General features: G+C 35.7%; 1 protein-coding gene across 3 annotated transcripts in view; it reads left to right on the top strand.

Moving 5' to 3' along the window:
* GRIN2B (glutamate ionotropic receptor NMDA type subunit 2B) overlaps nucleotides 1–25,919 on the top strand; it is a 352,876-nt gene that overhangs the window by 175,228 nt on the left and 151,729 nt on the right. For all 3 annotated transcript variants that reach the window (XM_087723269.1, XM_087723270.1, XM_087723268.1), the window contains exon 4: nucleotides 25,015–25,129. In XM_087723269.1, the coding sequence (XP_087579395.1) occupies nucleotides 25,015–25,129 (115 nt within the window). The remainder of the gene's footprint in view (nucleotides 1–25,014; nucleotides 25,130–25,919) is intronic.

A 25,919-nucleotide genomic window follows, 5' to 3' on the forward strand; every position in this document is an offset into this window, starting at 1 on the left:
CAGCGCTATAATTCTATGATTATGTTTACACTTCTACAATCTTCCATTCCCTTACCAGTATTCTGGGACTTTTCATATTGAGTCACTGAGATCATTTTTTAGATCTCCTTACTGTAGTTATTAGCCCAGGTTTCCAATTCTTATGCATCTCCTTCAGAATAATAGTCTCATTAATTAATCATATAAATCTCTTTAAATGTTTCCCCATTTTTCTTCTCAGTTTGTGTGTCTGCTTTCAATACTTTATTTTTCAGAATAACTTGTCTTTCTTAGATTTGTTTATCTATTAAGATTTTAATTGTGTATATGCTGTTCATCTTGATTTCCCCCCTAAAAACTCTGTCATCCTGAACTCCATGATATGTGAGTGATTTCTTTCAGCAGGTTTGTTTTTTAATTATCTTGAACTTTGAGGAAATATGAGTCTACATTAATAATTTTAATGAATTCCAGCACTGAATATATTTTTTCATCACATTTTATTTCAGAGTTGATCTTCCATGAAAGTGCAAAGGATAGATGCTAGAATAATATCAGGCAATTTAGTTTAAAAAAAAAACATTTTTAGAAAAAAAACAAAACCCAAATCTTACTTTAAATGACTGTCTACATGAAGCACCATAGTAATTTACCTCTTCGTGCTACATGAGGTTTTGCCAATTGTCTTGGATCCCTGTCAGGGGATGCCTTCGTTATACAAACTTGAGAATGTCTACGGCATTATCTGTTCCCAAGGTTTCAGTTATTTCCATCACAAGGGTATAATTTAGAGGCATTCCTCAGCAAATGGTTACTTGGAATATTGTTCAATTTATTAGTAGCATTTAACAAGTTTCAGTATCAATTTGATAAGCCAGAATATTGCATTTTGGAAAAAAAATCATGAATTCTAGCTCCTATGATCTATAAGGAACACTAAACAACAGTGAAAGAGGTTTCTGAGACCACCATAAATTGTGAACCCCTTTAAAGCCAACGAAAATATTATATTTGGAAAAAGTTCCAATTTTATATTCACTGAAGTTTTTGGAAGAGCTGACTGCAAACAGATTTTCATGGCCCCTGCATGGACTTATGTCAAGCTGTATTCAATGAAAGCTGACAAGCTGACAGATTTGATCTGTCAGTGGAATATGGAGAAAAGAAGATGTCTCTCATCTCTGTATCATAGTTACAAAATATCAGACCATGATTGTGTGCCAGGAAAATTCTTGAAAATAATATCTGTCTATATGCAGATAAAATTCTGATATTAAACTATACTGAAGTACAAACATAAAGTTCATGATAAAGCAAATTCTTGTTCTTATATCTTTTGTTGTAAGTAGTTAACATATTTTAAAGAGAAGACCCTTAAATAATCTTAATACCAGGAGTGTAGACGAAACAGAAATAATGGTTTGGTTTGTTTCAAATTCAGAAGAAACTATCATGTTCCAGAAGTTCTACCAATTTGTTTCAAGTCAGCTATGCTTTGGCAAAACTGAATCCCAGAACTCTGGTTGTTTTGGTTTTCACACAAAACAGAATTAAAACAGAGAAAGCAGGGCAAAGCTAGTGTGCATGGTCCTCTTTCTCAGTTCTCAGTGCAGCATCCATCAATGTTATTTTTTTAAAAAAAAGTTAAAAAAGCAAAATAAACAAAAAGATGAAAAAACATTATAAAAAGCTCATAGTAGCCTTCCTTCCTTCCTTCCTTCCTTCCTTCCTTCCTTCCTTCCTTCCTTCCTTCCTTCTTTCCCTCCCTCCCTCGCTCCCTCCCTCCTTCCTCTGTAAATATACACAATTTTTCTATTACCATATTTTTTTTAGTATGTACCATATTTTTAGTCTCCCTATTTTGTATTGATTGCAAGGTTTTCCTTTTTCCAGTATTGTGCCAAGTTGATTTTTGCCAATGTCAATTTATATTTAATAAATTGTGATGCCTTTAATTTTTATATATTGGTATAATACATAATATAAATAGTTGTGGTTTTAATTTGAATTTATTTTCAAAATTTTCAAAATGTTTTGGTGTATTTCTTTCCAGTATTTTGAGTGATTTTGCATAACCACATACATGATAAAATGTTTCTTCTATGCTTCGGCATGTCCAACATTTATTGTTGTATGATTTATCCATTATTCTATTTCTCCGTTATCTTCCTTTTTTCCTCTCTTTTCTAATTCAACATGCCAGGCTTGTTTACTTTTTCAAAATGATTTCATTTGATACATTTTATCTTCATTTGAAGTTCTGCTGTTTCCAATAAATCTAATTGCTATTTAACTTTACTTAACCTTCTAGTACTTGTAGATCTGGATTGGTTTTGTGAATCTGTTCTATTTCTTTTCTTTTTTAATTGTGATTTCTATCTATTGTGTTCTTTCTTCTGTTTTGCTTCATGTCTTATTAAGATTCCTCTGCTATAAGCTTTACTTGTCTTCCATACAGTTACCTCTGACGTTTGAGTCTTGTATTTTAGAATGATAAAAAGTAGAACTTGACATTCTTCATAACATCCTTTCAACAATTTGAGTAATATAATCATTTCCTATTTTTTTCCTTTTCAAGCTAAACATTCCCAACTCCACTGATCTCTACTTATATGATGTAATTTCTAGTTCCCTGATCATTCCTGTTGCATTAGTTTTTTCTTTTTTGGAGCCACGTCACACTTCAGTTTATGAAAAATAATGTTCCCAGATTTTTTCAAAAGTACTATTATTGAAACAGACATTTCCCCATTCTATACCTGTATATTCTGTTTCTATTTTCTAAATTTTGTGAGTCTCTCTGATTCAAAAAGGATAGATTTAAGTCCATATATAAAGATGGCTTCTCCAACAGCTACAAAAATTATTTTAAATGTTCTGCACAACACAGATAACATAATACTGCTTATTTATTACATACAGCTGTGATTTTTAGTGCAAACTAATTATCAATACATATTTATTTTCCTTAAATATGACCTTTTATGACAAACGAACTAGATTTTCAATTCCTAATAATCTGGTTACTTCAAAATTCAATTGGATAATTGTATTGACTTAAAATTAAAAATTAAATAAAATTAATAATAAATTAAAGTAATATACTGTAATTAAGAAAAATCTCTCACTACATAGAGAAATGTAAACGCCTTATTATTCTAATACTTTTTCAAGTTGAGCTTATTTCTGAGGAGATAGTTATATGATTTAGTGACAAGGTAAGGCTTTTCTTTTCCTCAGTTGAATGAAGACAAAATAATTTTTAATCCAGTTGCAGGATTTCAAGAACAGGGATGCTTTCTAAGACAGAAATTTAAACTGATCAATCAGTACATCGGATTAGGCATCTGCCTATTAATTGCTGTGAGGCTGAACCAGGGGTGGGTTCCTACCAGTTCTAACCTCTTCTATAGAAGAGGTTCCACAAATCTACAGTGCCGTTTAGAACTGGTTCCAGCTCCCTCCCCCCACCCGTCTGCACATCATCAAGATGAAGAGCAAGAGGAGGAATTCTGGGAGTTGAAGTCCAGTAATAGTGCAGTCTTATGTCTTTTGCCATTTGTGGAATTAGTCTTCTGATTAATCCCTTAATCAAATTTGTGTGGACTTCTCTTCACAACTTGTTGCTTTTTACATATCTTGTAAAATCTCGAGAACGTCCATCAGCTTCTTTAATCAGCTTATCTTTGGTTATCAGTAGTGCTTTTGTCAAAGTTTCTCTCCTTGAATCCATCAATTCTTCTCTTTTTCCTTCTTCTATACCTTGAAATCTGGGGTAGAGGTCCTTTCCATCTATCTTCCCTTTCCATGTTCCACTCTTTCCATCTCCAACCACACTCAGTTCACTGTCAGTATCCACAATTATCTTTCCTCTTTGTTCATTTTTCCCTTGGGTTTCTAGGACTCTAACCTCCACTTTTTCCATTTGCTGGATATCTTCAATTTTTCCATTGAATTTTACTGCATTACAATCTATATTTTCCAATCTCTTGTCAATTCTCTCTGTTGTTTCTAATAATTTTTAAATTTCAAACATAAGTGTTGTAATGTTATGGTTTCTTTTTGGTGTTGTGCCATTCTTCCAGCTAGTAAATACTGCCACTCTAGTTTCAAAACAAGGTTTTATTTTCACTTCTGTCCAGCTGCCAAAGAAGCATCCAAAGAGCACCTGTATAAACAACCCATGCTCTTCTCCTTATCTCTTCTGTAAACAAGCTGAAGCCTTTGAAGTGCAAAGTCAAAATGATCAAAGAGAAAAAAGAGAAAGCAATATTTCCAGGACTCAACTTCCAACGTCCAAGTGGCAGTGTAACTTCTTTTCCCTCTGATGTTATTACCCTCTTTATGTTCCTTTTATATCTTCTTTATATTCCAGGTTTAAAAGAAACAAAATTCTTAAATGGAGCAAAATAAAGAGAAAAAAATCATCCAAACCAATATTATAAAAATAAAGAAAAAGATTTAATCCATAGGTAAAAAAAGAAATAGAAGAAGAAAAACCAATACTTTCACTTTAAAAAGCAGGAAATATTTGCAAAACTTCCATCCATAAAAGAAAATGAAAAAAGGATAACACACTGTCCAATATAACTTATTTTTGCTTATTTTCTTTTCTTTGCAAGTTTAATTTAGCTTTGATTTGGGGGGGGCAGTCTCTTTTATAACAATAAAATTTCCTCACCAGATGGACACACTTTCTCTTTCTGCTTTCCTCTCATTGCGGAGCTGTCCCAACTTCAGCAGGTTTTGGCTGCACTTTTGTCGCCGGCAAGAAGAAATTCTCTTGGATCAATCAGGAACTTTGCGATGTCCCTGATATCAGCAAGACGTACTCTTCCCTCTCACCGTCTCTTTGAGATGGTTTAGGTCCAAAAGGACAATCCAGCAGCAAAAGTATCGACTGCGATCTCAGAGCTCTAAGATCGCACGTCATACCTTTGCGATGTCAGCTCCTGTCTCGAAGTCCACAAGTCTTAAAGCTATCAAGTTTGAACACCCCTGGGTTTTTTTTCTAAAGGGTTAGGGGTGCAAGGGTCTTGTAACTTGACACCTTTAAGACTTGCACACTTCAATGTCAGAGTTCCTGAGTCAACATGACTGGAGGAGGAGTTCTGGGAGTTGAAGTGCACAAGTCTTAAAGCTGTCAAGTTTGAACACCCCTGGGTTTTTCCCCTAAAGGATTAGGGGTGCAAGGATCTTGTAACTTGACAGCTTTAAGACTTACATGCTTCAAATTCTAGAGTTTCTGAGCCAACATTTTGGTTGCTAAGCAAGAGCGTTGTTAAGTGAGTTTCACCACATTTTACAAGTTGGCCATGCCCACCCAAGTCACATGACTGTGAAGCCACTCCCACTCAGTCACATGGCTGGCAAGCCACTCCCACCCTGTCACATGGCCCACAAACCACTTCTACCCAGTCACATGGCTGGCAAGCCACTCCCACAAAGCAGGCCACACCTACAGAAGGGGTTCTAAAAATTTTTGAAATCCACCACTGGCCTGAGCTAAGTCTCGAGGTTGTCATTATAGAATGAAGTTTAGTATTTGTCACAAATACTAAGCTTCCCATAAAAGCAATAATACTTGCTTTTCAGTGATAAATCTGTAGGATGTCAAGGTTTGTCCTGTTGTATAGGTTCTTGGGCATAGGAAGAGATAATAAATTTAGGAGTAAAATCAACTTTGACTTGATAAGTGCATATGCAAAATCATTATTACCATGCACTTTTCTTACATTATAAGGTAGATTCAGTTTTCAGTAGTAACATTCTCCAATATTTCTAGTTGCTATATTGCTTTTGTACAAGAAGCTTTGGAGATCCTTTGATTTTTATCACAACTGTTTTTCTCACAAGTAATATTGAGAATGCAATTGAGAATGGAATTCTATCTGATAGTGACGTATTTTGAAAAAAGCTGAAATATGTAAATTTTAAAATTAGAGGTGGGGGTGGTTTGATGTCTAAGTAATATTTAGCCCTATGTAATAATGAATTTGACTTTTGATTATCCCTGAACCAGTAATGCAGGACACCATCCATGGTCTGGTGACAGCACCAAAAGGGATGTGACCCATTTTACTTTTTCTTCAGGCTTTTAAGACTTCCAGGGAATAAACTGATTCCATTCTCATCCTTAAAATCCTCCAACGTCCCTAATAAGCAATGCAAAATTAGACATTCTAATTTCTCAAATTCATTAGAAATATTTTACATGTTTTAAAAATTATCAGTATTTTTTTTACATGTGTACACAAGCACACAAATTAATCTTGGTTTCCTTACCCAAACTTTTGCATGTCTCTAACTGATAACATGGGACCAAACCTCCATGAACACATAACATTCTTGTATATCTGAAATTCTGCCCTTGTTTCTTTGTCACTCAAAGCATGTCCCTATTAAGCTGTCCACCAAGGTGGTACCTATTTATCTACTCTTGGTCACCCACTTTCCAATTGTTGGGTCAGCAGGAATGTGTGACAGGATCTCACCATGTCCTGTGGCAGCAGCTGTGTCTCTAACACAAGCCTGCTGATGGTTAGCCCAGTGTCCTAAGTTCATGAGCCTCTGTGCTCCATCCCTGCTGCACTGAGGCTCTTTCATGAACGATGTGTTGTACGATGAGATGCTAGCACTGTTTCACTACCACTCATAGGCAGCATTACCATCCAGAGGCATAATCAAGCAAAGCAGTCTCTCTCAAGCATGCAGATGGATACAAATGCTGTCCATAAGTTGCTTGAGCTGTTCAGACAAATAAAAGCTGCAGATGCAAAGAAGTCATGTATAGTTTGCAATCAGGCCTATCCAGAGATAATTGCCATAACTGGACAAGAAGAAAAGGCAAATATAAGAACATTGATGCTAGGGAAAAAAGAGGAAGCGCTTTGTGGGATGAGAAGGAAAACCATTGGCTCCAGAATCTAATATCCCAGTTCAGTATTCCTGGCTATCTCTGGTGTTATGCTGATATAGAGTTTATGTGAATAATAAAGGTCTCATGTACATCAGTACATACAGAGAGATTTGGACTGCATAAATCCAACCTGGCAGCCCCCAGATGGCAGCAAATTGTTAGAATTGTCTGTATGTAAAAACACAAAAATGTCAATTTGCTCCCCTTTTGTTCAATCTCCTCATAGAAATGTTAACATGGAATTATACGAAGAACAGTAATATTCAAGATCATATTATAAAAAACAGACATTTGCAGATGATGTTATTCTCCCCCCCAAAAAATCATAAAAGAGATATTTCATTACATTTTTAATTAAATATTATGGAGTAGCTGGTTTAGAAGTTAATTTTGACAAATTATCCACTATATTAATTAACACCAAGAGTCACAGAGGCAGTTTCAGTAATCCTCCAGCCTTCATATCACTCCACACGTAGATATTTAGGAGTACTCATTACAAAAAACTGGTGGTAGCTGCTAAAATAGCATCATGACCCTCATCTGTTCGAAGTTTAAACTGAATATAAGTCATATCAGCTTTTTGGGGGGTTAATTTTACAGAATAACTGCATACAAAATGGCTATTCTTCCTAGAATTTTACTTTTGTTACAAGCAGTCACAGTTCGATTGTGTGTAGAACATTTCGCTCTGGACCAGGCACCCGCCTTAGCTTACTGAGCCTGCAGTGAAAACAGAGCTAGAGTATCTCTATTATTTGGTTCCATTTAATTGTCTTATATAGCATTTGATTACATTTTAAACATTCAGCTCATCCAAGATAAAATGGAGTCAATGAAACAGGAGTTAATGAGTTAATTTTTTCACCCTCAAGTATAGTTAATTTATGAGGAAGCAACATTTCTATATTGCTTCCTGCAATTACAAATTATGTCTTTGTTCTTGAACCATCTGCACAATGAAAACAGAGGCATCTGTGTAGTTCAGTTGGATCCAGAAAGACTAAAGAAACTTATTGGACTGGGGGGAGGGCTTTGGGGGGGAGCGGAGACATTCCTCCCCCTTTTCCTCCCCCTTTTGCCTTTCCGTTTTTACTTTGAGTTGCAGGTCTGCCACATGAATGGTTATGTACTTAGATCAGTATTTCTCAACCTTGGCAACTTGAAGATGTACGGACTTCAACTCCCAGAATTCCCCAGCCAGCATTCGCTGGCTGGGGAATTCTAGGAGTTGAAGTCCAGACATCTTCAAGTTGCCAAGGTTGAGAAACACTGACTTAGATATACGACATTGCTTTAGCAAATTTCATTCAATTTTATGTGGAAATAATATCTGGGGATATTGGGTTTTTATTAAGTTGTCGTCATGTTAAATATATGCACAACTGGGTTTTCTAAACCTGGTCTGACACTATTCCAGCCTTTTTACCTACCTCCTTCTCCTTCCTTTTCTGGGATCTTGACTTACTTTGACAGTTAGCTGTGTATGTCATAGAGTTGCCATGGAAACAGTATCCAGCACACTGCTTTCTCTCTGCCTTTCCTATCCCACCCTCTTCTTTTTCTGAAGCCTGTTGCCATGGAAAAAGTTATAATCCACCATAATTTTCAATAATCATCCCTTTCCCCCATTTTGGTTTATTTTATTGAAACAAAACACCTTAAGGTAAAACACCTTAATGCTCTGGAAAGTTGGAGGTAGGGCTGCAATTTTTTGTTAAACAAAAATTACAAAAGCTGCTAGCGGTGGATAAGGATTTCATGAAGTCTGAAGTGTTCATATTACCGAGAATGCATTTATATGCATCTGTCAGATAGAAAGAGGATGGCATGGGAAAAAGTAGTAAGGTCTCAAGTGCACAAAAACATATGGAGAACTTTGTGGTACATCACTGAACATTGGCTGGGGTTACACATTGTGCCATGGTGGCACAGTGGTTAGAATACAGTACTGCAGGTTACTTCTGCTGACAGCCAGCTGCCTGCAATTTGGCAGTTCATATCTCACCAGAATCAAGGTTGACTCAGCCTTCCATCCTTCTGAGGTGAGTAAAATGTGGACCCAAATTGTTGGGGGCAAGATGCTGACTCTGTAAACCGCACTGAGAGGGCTGTAAAGCACTGTAAAGCAGTATATAAGTCTAAGTGCTATTGCTGTTGCTATAGCATCATAATATTATTCCTTTGATTTTGGATTAGTGTATCACTGAACATAGCCTTTATGGCTTGTAACCTATGGCTAAGTTCAACATTTGTATGTTAATTACAAGTTATTCAATAAAGCATAGTTATGCAAATCATGACTTAGCATGGTGTAGGAACACAATCAGTGTGTTGAAGGCTACTCTGCAAGATACTGTTGTAAATGATCTATAATGCTGCCTCTCAGCTTCTCTACTTTTGTCAGTTCAGTCCAGTGATATCCTTGACAAGTTCATCTAAATAAGCATACCAGATGACACTCATTGGGTTGAGTAGCTATGAATCAAAGTTTCATTGACACAGACATTTGAAATTACAAAATCAATAAAATATAATAGTCTTCTGGCTATCAATTCATTAGCATAGCAGCTCCTAGTATATATTATATATGGCTATACCTAGCATTTCATAGGAAACCAACAGTTTTTCTCCAAGAAAAAAAAATGAGCCAGTTTTAAAATCAGTTATTCACATGTACCTGGACATATGAATTTCCTTTATCTTCTCTCATATTCAGCTATGTTTCATTTCCAAATGTCCTATTCTTATTTTACAACAAAAGGTAGAGAACGGTGGGTCATCAATGGGAAATAAAATAGAAAATGGCCTTTTAGAGTTGTTGGACTAAAAACAAGCCCACTTCTGTTATTACATAGGATAAGCACAAAACAATGAAAACAGGATAAGCACAAAAGAATGGTAGTGAAAATAGGGTAAATGATAACATGGTTCAGTTACGGTAAGAATGAAGAATCACTGATTGTTCCAGATAAATGAGAATTTAAGCACGACAATGTGAATGAAGGTAACTAATTGAGGTGGGATGAAGAAGCAAAGCTAAGTGAAAGGAAAGCCTCAACTGCTTAATGCAAGTAATGCTTCAACAGATGGTAGGTGGCTTGTAAGTTCTATGTGATTTCAGTATTTCTAGAAAAATATTTGTCTAAGTGAGATGACTTTCTATGCTCTTTTTCCAGTCAGGAATTTTTCAGTAACACCCCCCCCCCAATAGTTGGAATTGATTTCAGATTTAATTTGTATAGTTAAATTGTCTCTTACAATGGTACAAAAAGCCTTATATGTATATATAATAGTAAGTTAAGTCATTCTGTGTATTGTTTCCCATAAATGTTCCCCTCTTGTTCTATAAGATGAACCATGAATACCTGGTGTCAAGAAAATGGATAAGAAAATGAAAAAAATAGTTTAAAGACGTGAGTTGGCTAGGAAGGAGTAAACAGATTAAATGCAAAATAATTTTGAAAGCATAGAAGAACATGTTTCTATGGAAACAGCAACCCACAAAGGGAGAAACTGTAAGAATAGAGAAAGGAGAAATTGAGAAAGGTGGAACAGCCATATTTATATCCTTACTTTATAGTGATAAATCCTTATTTGTGCCTTTTAATTGACAATTAAAAATTAAAATATCAGGGGGTCGGCACTGCTACCCTTCAAGTATATATGTAAAAGAAGACAAATCAATGGTGACAAACTGAGATAAGCATTTAAGCTGCTTAATTTATTAATCTTTTTAGATCTGAATGTTCATTTTTAAGTACAGGAAGTCCCTTTTTTCATTGCTATTATTTAGTACCCTAATTTTGTAGTTCACCAAAATTGATATTATTATTCTGATGGCGAGTAGAGCAGAAGAGCTCTTCCATTAAATTTGAAGAGGATGTCAGTATGGCTCTGCTGGATTTTTGTTTTTGTTTTGGACAGTAAGAATTTACAGATTAAGAATACCTCACCTTTTACAGGGTGTGAACAATTATGATAAAGCTGTCTTGTGTGTGTGTGTGTGTGTGTGTGTGTGTGTGTATTATACACAATGTGAAGGTCACCTATTCATTCTTATTTTGTGAAATGGGAATGGCCCAATTTTTCATAAATTGTACAAGGAAAGTAGCTCAGAATAGTCTAAGATGCAACTTTAGCTATTGTGGAAGCAAAAACACTTGATTCTTTAATAAATATTATATAAATCTATATTTTTAATTCAATTAATCACAAAGATCCTGTACTTAATATAAACCTGGAACTTGGGTTTTTTTTAAGACTTGGAAACAACCTATATGCTATTCTTTTCTCTTTAACTTATTTTTCACAGTTGTTGAGATGTTGTTAACATAAAACTTCAAACATCCCTGAAAAAGATGAACAACATTGTGGAATGTTGGGAATTATAGTTGAAACAACTTTTTCTCTGATCTATTCCTGGTGTATTATATGATATCAATCTCCAGTGCAATCATAGAATCATGGCATGCTTCATAGCTCCACTACTTTGTAGTTTGGTGCTTTATTAGGACTGAAAAATATTATTTTGTTCCGGGGGGTGAGGGGGGCTTGCTGAATAATCCCCTGTTGCATATAGGCTCAGTTTCTGACTTGTTGCTACTTTGCATTATCCTGCACTTATTTCTAGAACATCATAACTAAGGAGGTTTTATCACTGATAATTTTGCTCCCCAATAAGTACATCTTTAAGCAAAGGTAAATGTTGAAGATATAAAGGTATATTTAACAATAATAGGGTAGTTTGGAGGAGAGGTTAAGAAATTAAGCTATGAAAATGTGCTGTTTCTTTGCACTCTTTTTCATATGCTGTCATTTCCAATTCCTGAGGAAAATAGTGGGTTTATTGTTAGTATGTTGGTCTAAATGGAATGGGAAGAAAAAGAAATCACATGCTGATACAATTTTTTTTCAAGAGGCTAAAAGTACAAGTGTAAGCAATTGTTAAATGATTAGTTATTAAAATTTGTACAATCCCAAGCATGCATAATAGTTATAATTCTCAGTATCTTTTTTTTCTTCACTCATCAAAATATCATTGTTTCTTATGAATTGTGTTTTGTCTGTATTGCAGACTATAATACAGCTTTTCTGGGTTTTTTTTCTTTTTTAATTGATACATTGTATTCTGTTGCTGTGGATATAAAAGAGCACCCTTCGCTGTCAACATCTAGACTGAAATTAGATGGAGAATATTAATTTATTTTAATTGTTTTTATAATTGATGTGGAACTAAGCATAAGGTTTTCAAAATGACTCCACCTGCTGACTGCTAATGTCAAAACACCAATGGCAAGGGGGTGAGTGAGGCACCTCTACTGCTGCACTGGGGTATTTAAAAAAAACAATACCCAATCAATTTAATTCAAGGCTACTTCTGAATTCAGTATCTGGGCCAGTATTTGAGACAATGGAAAGCCATGATAATTTGTTTAAGTGTTTTCCCCAAATTAACTTCATTATATAACCAATCCTTTAAACTGTTAAAATTAGCCAATCTCATTTATACCTCAGTGGTTAAAATGATCAGTCGAAGACATTAGATTTTTTAAGCTACTGCCTATGTAGGTTTATATATAAATTAACTGCTAATTTGTACACTCTATATACTATATATTCAGTAACTGGGGAATGTTTCTAGTATTAACAGAGCAATTGTATCATGTTATCCCTTCAAATTTGTATAGTTGTGACAAGAACATACATACAGTAGCCAGAGTGTACTAAATATCTGTCTTATACTGTCAGATCAAAGATGCATCTAGTCCCAATACTGGCCCAACACAGAATAATAAGAAAAAAACCCCATCCTCCTCTATCTGGTGGAGGTGACATTAATAAGACTGTGAAATGTTCATCACAAAGCGGACAATATGTCACAAATTGGGGGTCAGGGGAGCTATAATACCTACTAGTTACATTTGGCAGGCATATTCAAGATTTATTTTCTAGTCCTACAAAATAGAGTGATGGTGAACCAAGAAAATGACAATGATCTGTGGCTTATGCGGGAGCTTGTGATGGAAACAGTTGATGGAGCTACTTCATGACAATTCCTATTGTATGCAGCAATCATGGAAAATGTATTTGTATATTATATCAAAACATTGTTGAATGCTTGTCACAAATAACAATAACAATAACAATAATATTTGATGTTGACCAGCCAACAAAACGACAAAAATATAGTGCAGATGAAAACCGTGCCATAATGGCCTGTTACTACAACTCAGAGCCAAAAAAAGAGGTTATTTAAAGCAAATGTATGAATTATGGAAACAACAATATCCAGATTCAAATGTTAGTGAACAACAACTAGCAGATCAAAGGCGATTTATTATAGGGAATAAAGTGTTTAGTGACGTTGAACTTGAGGAAATTCAGGCAAATTGCAAAACTAAAAAAACAACATCACATAGGGAAATAACTGATATTCAAGACACAACTAAAGACATTGTAGTAGAACTCCCAGAAGAAGCTGTCAGAGAGGAAATAACAACATTACCACTAGAACCAGTTATCACTGAATCAACTGATGAACTAACTCAAAAACAAAAAGAATTGAAGGTTAAGATCATGGAGCACTTTCTGCTTAATGAGGAAAGGCAATATTTACCATCATTAAAAACTACCTAAGAAAATTTTGGCCCCTATCATGAAAATGGTTAATGCAGTGTTTTCAACAATTGAATCGGGATCCATCTTGGAAACAAACCAGTTAATGTACAGTGCTGCTGTAATAGTCACCAATGAACTAGGCATTAAAATCAAAGTAACGGAAAAAGCATCAAAGCCAAAGTGGAAAATCCGATTAGAACAAAAAGTCAAAAAATTAAGGGCAGATGCTAGCAACTTAAAGAACAGCAAACAGCAAAATCATAGATCAGCTAATCAGAAGATATAGATTGGATACAAGAAACATCAATGAAGCTGTAGAGATTGTAAAACAGCAGATAACAGCAACAGCTAGAAAAGTTGAAAGATATGAGGCACGAATCATCCAATATAAACAAAATCAGCAATTTCGATCAGACCAACGGCGTTTTTATCAAAGTCTTAATGTGAATGGTGACACCAAAAGTGAAAAACCAGAAAAGCAGGCCACAGTTGAATTCTGGAGAGAATTGTGGGAAAATGCAAAGGACTACAATAAGGAAGCAAAGTGGATTCATGACTTTGAGAAAAGCATTGGCAACAAACAAATGCAAGTATTAGAAATAACAACTGAGATGGTCAAAAATCGAGTAAAAAAAGTAAAGAATTGGACATCACCTGGAAAGGACCAATTACATGGTTTCTGGCTCAAATATCTGACCTGTTTACATGCAATATTGGCCAGGCAACTGAATGAAGTTTTACAAAATGGCCAAATTGATGAATGGTTGACAACAGGAAAAACATACTTGATTCAGAAAGATACAACTAAAGGAACAATACCTGAAAACTACAGACCGATAACATGCTTGCCAACAACCTTCAAATTACTCACAGGCATTATTGCAGATAACATTATGTATTATTTGGAAACAAATGACATCTTGCCAGTAGAGCAAAAAAGTAACAAAAGAAGGAGCAGGGGCGCAAAAGATCAGCTCCTAATTGATAAAATGATATTAGAAAATTGTAAGAACAGAAAAACGAACTTGAATATGGTCTGGATTGATTACAAAAAGGCATTCGACTCATTGCCACATAGTTGGATCATAAAATGCTTAGAAACAACTGGCATTAGCAAAAATATTACATCCTTTACTGAAAAGGCAATGAAACAGTGGAGAACTGAGTTGGCAGTAGGGAATGAGAACTACGGAATGGTTAATATCAAGCGAGGAATTTTCCAGGGTGATTCACTTTCACCTCTTCTCTTCATCATCGCAATGATCCCATTATCAGTAATCTTTAAAAAAATGAAATTAGGCTACCAAACAGCCAAAGACGCTGAAAAAATTTCTCATTTATTATATATGGATGATTTGAAACTCTATGGAAAGTCAGAAATAGAAATCCAATCACTGACAAACACAGTCCGAGTATTCAGCACCGATATTTCAATGCAGTTTGGCATGGAAAAATGTGCCACTGTATCCATAAAAAGGGGCAAAATCACTACATGTGAGGGAATTGAAATGCCCAATGGCCAACTAATTAAATGCAACAAAAACGAAGCCTACAAATATTTAGGCATTCTGCAGTTGGATAACATCAAGCATGGAGAAGTAGAAACTATTGTCAGGCGAGAGTACACCAACAGAGTTAGGAAAATTTTGAAATCTAAATGGAATGGTGGAAATACAATCAAGGCCATAATTACCTGGGCAATACCAGTTATAAGATACACAGCTGGTATAGTTAACTGGACACAAGCTGATTTGGACATTTTGGACCGAAAAACCAGGAAACTAATGACAATGCACTACAGTTTACATCCACGGGCTGATACTGATAGACTATATCTGCCCCGAAAATCAGGTGGCGGAGGATTATTACAACTGAAGCAAATAGTTGAAGAAGAAAAACATGCACTGGCTGATTATTTAAATGAAAGTCAAGAACATTTATTAATTGAAGTAAAGAACAAAAATCTATTGACGGTCCAACAGACAAAACAAGAATACAGAAAAGATGTGATAAAATCAAGAATGGAGAATTGGCAGAACAAAGCATTGCATGGCCAATTTCTGGAAAAAATAAAAGATAAAGTGGACAGTGAAAAAACTTGGTTATGGTTAACAGCAGGTACATTAAAGAAAGAAACAGAGTCACTAATCCTGGCTGCGCAAGAACAAGCTATCCGCACAAATGTCATTAAGGCCAAAATCGAAAAATCCTCTGATGATGCCAAATGCAGACTTTGCAAAGAAGCTGATGAAACTGTTGATCACATACTCAGCTGCTGTAAAAAAATTGCACAGACTGATTATAAATTGCGGCACAATTCAGTAGCGCAAATGATCCATTGGAATTTGTGCAAAAATTATAATATTAAAACAGCAACAAACTGGTGGGAACATCAGCCTGAAAAAGTCACCGAAAATCAGATGGTCAAGATCTTGTGGGATTTCCGTATACAAACGGACAAAATACTGGCGCATAATACACCAGACATCACACTGGTTGAGAAAAACAAGGTTACAATCATAGATATTGCAATACCAGGTGATAGCAGGGTCGCCGAGAAGGAACATGAAAAAATCGCAAAATACCACGACTTAAAAATCGAAATTCAACAACTATGGCACAAACCAGCAGTGGTAATTCCAGTGGTAATTGGCACACTGGGTGCTATCCCAAAAGCACTGGAATTACATTTAAAACAGTTAAAAATTGACAAAATCACCATCAGTCAAATGCAAAAAGCCGCACTGCTTGGATCTGCGCGCATATTACGAAAATACGTTACGACGTCCTAGGCCCCTGGGTGGGGCCCGACTAGTAACCAATGCCAAATCCGGTGAAACAACTGGCTGCTGTGATACAATTGTATAATAATAATATAAAATGGAAGATGTGAAAATAACAAAAGAAATGGTGCAAAGACAGTCAAGAAAAGTGAAGAACTGGAGTGTACCTGGACCAGATGAATTACATGGCTTCTGGTTAAAGGCACTTACAAGTGTGCACAAAAGATTGGCAGCCCAAATGAGTCAGGTCTTAAAAACACCTGAAAATGATGAATGGATGACTACTGGAAGGACATTTTTGATCCAAAAAGATAAAGAAAAAGGAAAGGATCCTGGAAACTATAGGCCAATCATCTGTTTGCCAACAACATACAAGTTCCTCACTGGTATCATTGCAAACCAAGTTTATGGATACTTGGAAAGAAATAACTTGCTTCCTGTAGAACAGAAAGGATGCTGCAAAAATTCAAGAGGAACAAAGGACCAACTGCTGATTGGCAAACTAATCCTAAAGAATTCAAAGAAAAGACGAACCAATTTGTTCATGGCTTGGATAGACTAAAAGAAAGCATTTGATTCAGTTCCCCATAGCTGGATGAAGAAATGCCTGAAAATCTTTGGCATCAGCACCAACATACAAAAATTCATGGAAACTTCAATGAACCTCTAGAAAACAAAGCTTATAGCTAATGAAGAAGTACTGGGTGAAGTTGAAATTAAACAAGGCATTTTCCAGAGTGATTCCCTTTCACCCCTACTTTTTATACTCTCAATGCTACCACTGACAATCATTTTGAAGAAAATGAACTATGTATACGAACTTGCAAAGAAAGGGCTGAAAATTTCGCACTTGGTGTACATAGGTGATTTGAAGCTGTTTGGTAAAACAAAAGCTGAACTGAATTTATTAATTGAAAGGACAAAAGAATTTAGCCAAGACATTGGTATGCAGTTTGGAATTGACAAATGAGTAACAATGGCAACCAAAGCAGGCAAGGTCATAGAAGTTGATGGAATAGAACTTGAGAATGAAGAAATGATAAAGGCAGTACAACCAGAAGAAGGATACAAGGACTTGGGGATTTTAGAGCAGTGTTTTTCAACCTTTTTTGTGCAAAGGCACACTTTTTTCATGAAAAAAATCACGAGGCACACCACCATTAGAAAAGGGAGGACCGGAACACCGAAGGAGACGCGCCGCTGGTAACACTTACCAAGTTGACAGCACGCGTTCTCCTTGCTGCTCCGGTCCTCCGCAATTGTTGCTATGGGCGCACGCATGGGATGTCAGTGACGTCCCTGCGTGCGCTACCTCCCGGCGGTCCCCGCGTTTTTAAAGTAAACGCGGGGCCTCAGGGACTTAATAGAGGCATCCCTGTGTCCCGAAAGCAACTTTCGGGACACAGAGATGTCCTGAGGCAAAAACACCCGGCGGGTGTTTTTCCCATGGCACACCTTACACTATGTCACGGCACACTAGTGTGCTGCGGCACAGTGGTTGAAAAACACTGTTTTAGAGGTCTCTGACTTAATGCATAATAAAGTCAAGGAATTGATTTCATCCAAGTACATTCAACAAATTCACAAGATATTAAAGTCCAAATTGAGAGGAGGAAACATCATAAAAGCCATAAATACCTGGGCTATACCTGTGATTCGATACTCTGCAGGAATAATTGACTGGACCCAGATGGAGTTGGACAATTTTGACAGAACAACAAGGAAGCTTATGACAATGAATCATGCTTTGCACCCTAAAAGTGATGTTGACCGATTATATCTACCAAGAGCAGAGGGTGGTCGAGGACTCTTACAAGTAAAACAGACTGTGGAAGAAGAAAAACATAGCTTGAATGATTACATCCAGAAAAGTGAAGAAGCAATGATTAAGGAAGTAAATAAAGGAGGCCTTTTAAAGACAACTAGGTCAAAAGCTGAATATAAGAAAGAAGTAATTGAGAAGCGAGCTGAAAATTGGAAAAACAAAGCTATGCATAGCCAATACTTAAAAAGTATTGAAGGCAAAGCTGACCAAAAGCTAACTTGGAACTGGTTAAGATCAGGAGCACTGAAAAAAAGAAACAAAAGGCTTTATTTTAGCAGCTCAAGAACAAGCCTTAGCCACATACTACATGAAAGCAAAAATTCAACATGTTACCACCAACAGCAAATGTCGTTTCTATAATGAGAAAGATGAGACAGTCGACCACTTGATCAGTGGGTGCAGCAAATTTTCACAAACTGACTACCTACAATGCCATGACCACGTTGCTAAGATCATTCACTGGAAATTGTGCCAAAAATTTGGATTTGAGTACAGCAAAAAACACTGGGACCATCAGGTTGAGAAGGTTTTAGAGAATGAGAAAGTCAAGATCTTGTGGGACTTCAGAATCCAGACTGACAGGCACTTGGCCCACAACACACCTGACTAAACAGCAAGAAAAAATCACAAAGTACCGGGACTTGCAAATTGAAGTTGAGCGACTGTGGAAAAAGAAATCATATGTTGTCCCAATTGTAATTGGAGCCCTTGGAGCAATACCTAAAGGGATACCTCGCTATTTGGAAATTTTAAATTTATCAGACTTGAACATTCTGATTCTACAAAAAACCACCCTACTTGGAACAGCTTATATCCTCTGACGTTACCTTAACAGTTCCTATGTCCTTGATTAGAACTTGAACTGTTGAGCTACCAACCAGCCCCAAAGGCTATGAATCTCACCAAAGATTAACCACATAACAACAAAAACAACAACAACAACAACAACAATAATGTCAACAGTTGGCTACAAGATACAATTATTATATGAATTAGATTGTCCTGTTCAGTATTTTTATTAATGACCTGAATAAAAAGATTGAGAGAATGCAAATAAAACAAATTTAAGAGGAGTGACTAAGACTTTAGAAGAATAAGAAAATATTCAAAAAGATCTCAGCAGATGAAATTAAACAGTAAAATATAAAATCGTACAACTAAAATAAAATATGGGGGGGGGGAAAAGTGTGCAATGATGAGAAGGACCGGGCATGTGAAACTGGGAGTTCTGGGTCTGTAAATCACGTTGAATATAACCCAACAGTGCAGGAGCGTCAAACTCATGTCATCACGGTGGTGTCCCATGATGTATCGGCATCTGGTTCCCCCCCCTTGCTAAACCAGGCATAGCTGTGGCCAGCGCATGACGCATCCGGTTTGACAGCCCTGCAACAGCATGATACAGCTTTTAAAAAGACATGTGCTATTTCAGAGGTATTAATAGGTTCAAGAATTAAATTGGAGTCCGTATCCTGGGATATAATTGCTCCATATTACTGTGCCTTGGTTATTTGGAATACAGTATCCAATTCTGGGTATCAGAATGAGTGGAATCTACAGCAAATTAAATTGAGATTAGACATTTGAACAGTTTTTCTAATGGTAAGAGCTGTCAACCAATGGAACAGTGGGCCTTGTAACAGGGTTACCTTTTTTCACTAATAGATAGTCCTCTTTCTGAAATGCTTTAACAGATCCTGCTCTATGTAGGAGATTGACCGAGATGACCACTGTGATCCTTTCCAACTCTAGGATTCTATGAAATTGGTTTGAAGTGTTTACAGGAGTATTCTTTTCAGATGGTGGAACAGTGTAAGATCTATTAATACAGCTTTTCATACGTACAGTAATGTGTCAGAAGATGACAGCACCTGCTAATCTCATACAATTCAAATATTATTGCTAAGAAAGTTGAGCATGGATAATATTTGAATGGGCAGTTCAGAAATGGAAAAGATATCATAGAAGAAACCACTCCCAAACCACTCAACAATGCTTTTACACCATCACCAGGAGGGAAATTTAAGTTCATGGTACATTTATCCTTTTTTAAATATCTGTACACAGATAATAATATTATAGAGGTTTCCGTTAGCCTGCTAATGACACATGTTATGTTAAAAATAAAGCTTTGTAGTTGTGATATGAATAAAAAATCCCAGGACTGTGAAAAGATTGTGAAAACAATCTAGATTGGTTATTTGTGATTCTTAACATTTTAAATGATATTTTGAAGTAAGCTTTTCCTAAATGAATACATATCACAAATTTCCTAGGATTATATATTTTTGAAAGCCCCTAGGGGAGAAAAATAAGACAAAATTTACATTGACATAGGAAGAAAAAGTTGGGGTTGATGTGGTAAAAAAAAACCTTGCTCCCTAACTTTGCTAATTCTTTAAAGAAGAATTATTAGCTCTACGAATCAGCAAGTTCCAAAACCTGGCATTTTTGCACATCTGTTACTAACAACTATAAAAAAGTAAGGAAATCATTAGAGCCTTTAACCAACCCTTACAACCTACAGCTTGTGACTTCATCCTTCTAACATTATTCACCCACGTTTACCACCTACTGCACACATGTCTCCTATCTTCATATGCCTTCTGTCTGAGTTCAGGAACTGGGATTCTTTCCCAGTTCCTTTGTTGTCCCCACCCACCTGTGATACAGCATGAAAGAGTACCAGTTCAGGATCTACTTTATGTGTCTGTGTATGTACCCTCTTGTGCATGCCCACTAGTGCCTTTGTTCACAACTCACCAGTTTTCTATATGTTAGTGTTATGTCAGAGGTCCACGGATGGTGATATATCATGGTGCAAATATGAATCAAGTTTGTGCCCTGTGCTTCAGATGTTTTTGCCATTATCTATAAACCATCAGTGTATTGTATCATTTGTTTTGTCTCTGATCTCTTATGAAATAATGCTAGATATGCCCTTGCTTTGAGTTCTTTATTGAACTGCTTGAGAAAAATCAGTTTCCCTATTGTTCTCCATGCCGCTTATTTTAGATTCTTTCAGTTTTTGATCTTTTAATACTCCCTGACGTTATCTCAGTCCAATTGTGCTGAACAGAGCAACCTAGTTAATTGGCAAGTTGATAATTATGGAGAAATGAAATCTGTGAGGGAGTTGAACATGACTTTTCTCTTAACTGACTTTGTTCAAGAGGAATCATGTTTTACTGATTTTCTTTCCTTTTAAATCTCAGACTGCTAGTTCTAATATAAGGGGAAATAAATTTGTATAAATATATTTTTTCTGATGCTTTCTATATTGTGATCATGCTGGTAAACTTGTTGAAAAAACAAGGCAACATTTCAATGAGAGAATGTGTATAAATATTTGATGCATACATATTTTCTAAAGTAGTAAGGAATTCATTTGCTTTCTGAAACATTAGCAATTCAGATTGGGAGATTAATCCTATCAATGGACTGTGAAGCTGCTCTTAAAAAGCTCAGAATATACTTCCTAAATCAAAATCATGATAATTCTCTAATAATTAGTGCCAGTTTTAATTACACTGCAGAATGGACTGATAGTTATAAGATATAATGCGCTGAGTTGTGTATACACAACATCACCTATTTAGGAAATTATATTTTTTAGAAAATGGTACTTTCGAAATTCTGTGGATTTGGTAACTTCTCAACACAAAGAAATAATGAATTATATCAATACAGCTTTTAGCATCTTCTGTTTTCTAATATTGCAACCTCAGGATACTTGGTAAATGCCATACAGTATTCTGTCATAAAGTTCAACTTTTCACTATTTTTATAGATAATAATGGAAATTAAAAATTCCAACTCTTTGGGCAATTTCACTCCGCAGTCTAAACTGCTTTTCATCTGTGCTACCGCAATCTGTTCCTGAAGGCAGCTAATATTCTGGTCCAAATGACAGTGATTTGGCAACTGGGCCTGGTTGGTGCTCTTCTTATTATACAGTAGTTGCTTTGACGCTTTCTGTTGGGAATTTTTTCTTATCTAACCAAATAAAACAGAACCTGAGAAAATCAGTTGGCAAATTGGTCAAGCCTCAGATCAAACATCTTACAAAATAAATATTGAAAGACAATAAAACTGCCTTCCATCTCATGCAACTTGACTTTTTGCCCCTTAATGACATCATCACGTATACAATCTAGTCTCTACCTCATGAAACACGAAGAGAAATTGGATTAGATATAGGTAAAGGTTCCCCTTGCACATATGTGCTAGTCATTCCCAACTCTAGGGGGCGGTACTCATCTCTGTTTCAAAGCCGAAGAGCCAGCAGTGTCCAAAGACGTCACTGTGGTCATGTGGCTGGTATGACCAAATGCTGAAGGTGCATGGAACGCTGTTGCCTTCCCACCAAAGGTGGTTCCTATTTTTCTGCTTGCATTTTTATGAGCTTTTAAACTGCTAAGTTGGCAGAAGCTGGGACAAGTAACAGGAGCTCTGTTATGCAGTGCTAGGGATTCGAACCGCCGAACTGCCAACCTTTCTGATTGACAAGCTCATCATCTTAGCCACTGAGCCACCGTGTCCCTTTGGAATTGGACTACATAAGGGCTAATTGGCCAGCATGCCTGATGCTTCAATCATGTACACACAAATTCCAATAACTTTTGAGCTTAGGTTGTTCAATGAATAGATCAAGGTTTGCTTTAGTTTTGTTCAAGGAAATGTTCTGTTCAAACAAGAAAGTTAAACTTACATAATCTCTGGTCACTCAATGGGTGGTCGTAATCCAAGAACTATCTGTCTGTGTAATGGCACTTCTGGGGACAGCATTTCATTGGACTATTTTTTACATATGTACTTACATTTTCATCTTCTATGCATCATACTTTCAGAAATCATTTCAAAATTTATCAACATTATAATCTGTTAATTGTTCAATTGCACATGTTTACCTAGAAGTAGCCCCATTGAATTTGGTTGAATTTATTTCTGAGTAGACACCTCTGAAATAATTTTAAGTTAATAAAATAATCAAGATTTGCATTTCAGGTGTTTTATTATTTTTCTTCCCTTCTATTTTTATTTGTCAATAATTTTATTAAACATTGAATTATGCAATTTGTTTTACCAATAGAAGAGAATGTATGTAACTCAGGGTTGAAGAGTCCTTGGTCTCTCTGAACTTGGTCGTTTTCTTCCAGATGTTTCATTACCTGATTCCATAGTTGAGTAGAGAGTACTCAGCTGGGTAGAAAGCACTGAGGATTCTGTAACTGATTTTTTACAATTTGCTTATTTGTTACTTAATCAATATGTTTTATGATGTGCTAGAAAATAAAATATTTATTTTATTTATATATTACATTTCTATCCCACTATTACAGGTAGGCTTACAACCATTTGTTTAGCGAGTGTTAAAAATAACAATGTCACTGAAAATAGTGACATGATCATTTTTACACTTTGACTGTTGCAGCATCCCCAATGTCACATGATCAAAATTTGAATATTGGCAACTGGCCTGCATTTATAACAGTTACACTGTCCCAGGGTTATTGGTTGCCTTTTGCAACCTTCTGATGAGCAAAATCAATTGTGAAGCCAGAGTCGCTTAACAACCATGTTACTAACTCAACAACTGCAGTGATTCACTTAACAACTGTGACAAGAATCATAAAACAAGGCAAAACTCACTTAACAACTATCTTGCTTAGCAATAGATATTTTGGTCATAAGTTGAGGACTACCTGTCTAAAAGTAATTCAAGGTGATGAACATACATAATACTCTATCTTCCTCTCTTTTTTCCCAACCTGTGAGGTGAATTGGGCTCATATTAAATAGAAAAACATTTCTTGGTTTGAAATATCAAAACTATATTGTGATTGTTGTATCTACTATAAGATGGAAGACATTACCACTAGCGTTTGTAACTTTTGCATGCCTGCTGTAGTCTATTGTATTGAATTTCTTATAGCGAAATAAGTAAGTTTAGTATGGTTTTATTTTTAAAAAGGTGATAAAGACAGTCTATGCAAGATAAGTAAATTAAATAGTTATCAACTAGTTATCCAGAACTGCCTTGGTCTGTGAGAAGACGGCATTTGAATTAATTAATTGATTAAATAAATAAATAATAGATTGCAGAATAAAATACTTCTGTATGTAATATTGTACTTTCTAAAGAGTAGTAGAATTCTCAGGATAAACAATTGAATTGCAAATTAAAATAAATTTAATTTGCTAATACAGTAAATAAGTATGAAAAACATCCATATGTATTGCTAAAATCAACGTACATGGATGAATTTGCTTAAATGATGAGCACATTTAAGCCTGCCATATGCATATTTATTCTTGATGAATCTTCATGCTATAAAGTCATCTGGTTGTGATATCTCCATTCATTGCTAAGGTAGGTTCAGCTGGTCTAGCTGGCTTGGCAGGTTGGTCTCTTCCTCCCTCACCACTCTACTTCCTGCAACCTTGGTGGAAGAGAACGACTGACAGAAGGAGTGTGCCTATCTTTGCTCATTCTCATTATAGTGAAAAGAATTAAATAAGATGCAAAGAATGAAATTAAAGAAGATGCAAAGATGCATTTATATAAATATTATAGTTACTGGTATTTGAGGCAGGAACTTGATATGAACCAATGAGGAAAATTCATTATGTCAGCAGGACTTTTTAATGACATAGGTAATATTTACTAAACTTTTGAATTTAAGAATGTTCTTTGTATTCTCCCATTTTTTCCTTCCTTCTTTCCCCCATTTCCACTTTTAATTGATTTGCTGGACTATTCCAGGCAACAGTATTCAATGTTTTGTTTTAACTATCTACCTTGTACCAAGAGTCTCACTATTTTTCATAGTAGACACACTATTCATCCTAATGATATTCATTGTTTTTTCTTCTTTCCTTTTTAGATACCTGATTAATGTCACTTTTGAAGGAAGGAATTTATCATTCAGTGAAGATGGCTATCAGATGCATCCTAAGCTAGTTATCATACTTCTGACCAAGACGAGAACATGGGATAGAGTAAGATATGTTTGTTACCTTTTGAACTGGAATTAGGGCAAAGATGTTCTTCTTTGGTTCTGTTACCAGGATGTTTGCCATTCAGAGATTCCTTTGGGACACCTCTCGTTTAGTTTGCAAACTTCTGATCACATTTTATTCATCAGTTTAGTGGTTTAAAAGCTGACTCTTTTTAATGTGCAGAGTAGACTTCAACAGAACAGTGTAGGAAAATAGCATATTTTTTGTACTACAATATTTCTGATAGAAGAAAGTAAGTAAAGTGACATGGCCAAGATGAGTGGGTGGAATTTAGAAAAATAAACATTTTGTGATTGGGAGGTTCTGTATTGCTACTCTAAAACCATCATAAATTTTTTGTATGTGAAGTCTTTTCCTCAATGTTAGAAATTTTAAAGTTTTAGTTATATGAAGAAAACTCATATAACAGCTGAAATGCCATTTTTCCTTCCTAGTCTGAGAAATCTTCACTGACTGTTGCCAGTCCAATGAATAAATAGTTTGTAAAGCTAACTACTAGTGAGATAAACACCGACAGGAAGAAGATGCTTGGGTGAGCAAGGTGAAATTACTTCTATCTAAAGATTCATAAAGTTTAGGCTATCCATTGCAAAGAGGCTACAGTCCATGCATGCCCACTTGACAATGCGCCCCAATGAACACAATCAGGCTTACAATAAGCACACATGAGTAGAACTGCACTGCAAGCTCAGTCAGATCAGATTTTGAGCTGTATACAAGAGCAATATTTCAGTTGGATATATTGAACTTCTTAATGGAAAGTTCATAA

This window comes from Thamnophis sirtalis, unplaced genomic scaffold (genome assembly GCF_051295495.1).
Source record: "Thamnophis sirtalis isolate CommonGarterSnake01/CBP01778 unplaced genomic scaffold, rThaSir2_p1.2 scaffold_9, whole genome shotgun sequence".
Taxonomy (NCBI): Eukaryota; Metazoa; Chordata; class Lepidosauria; order Squamata; family Natricidae; genus Thamnophis; species Thamnophis sirtalis.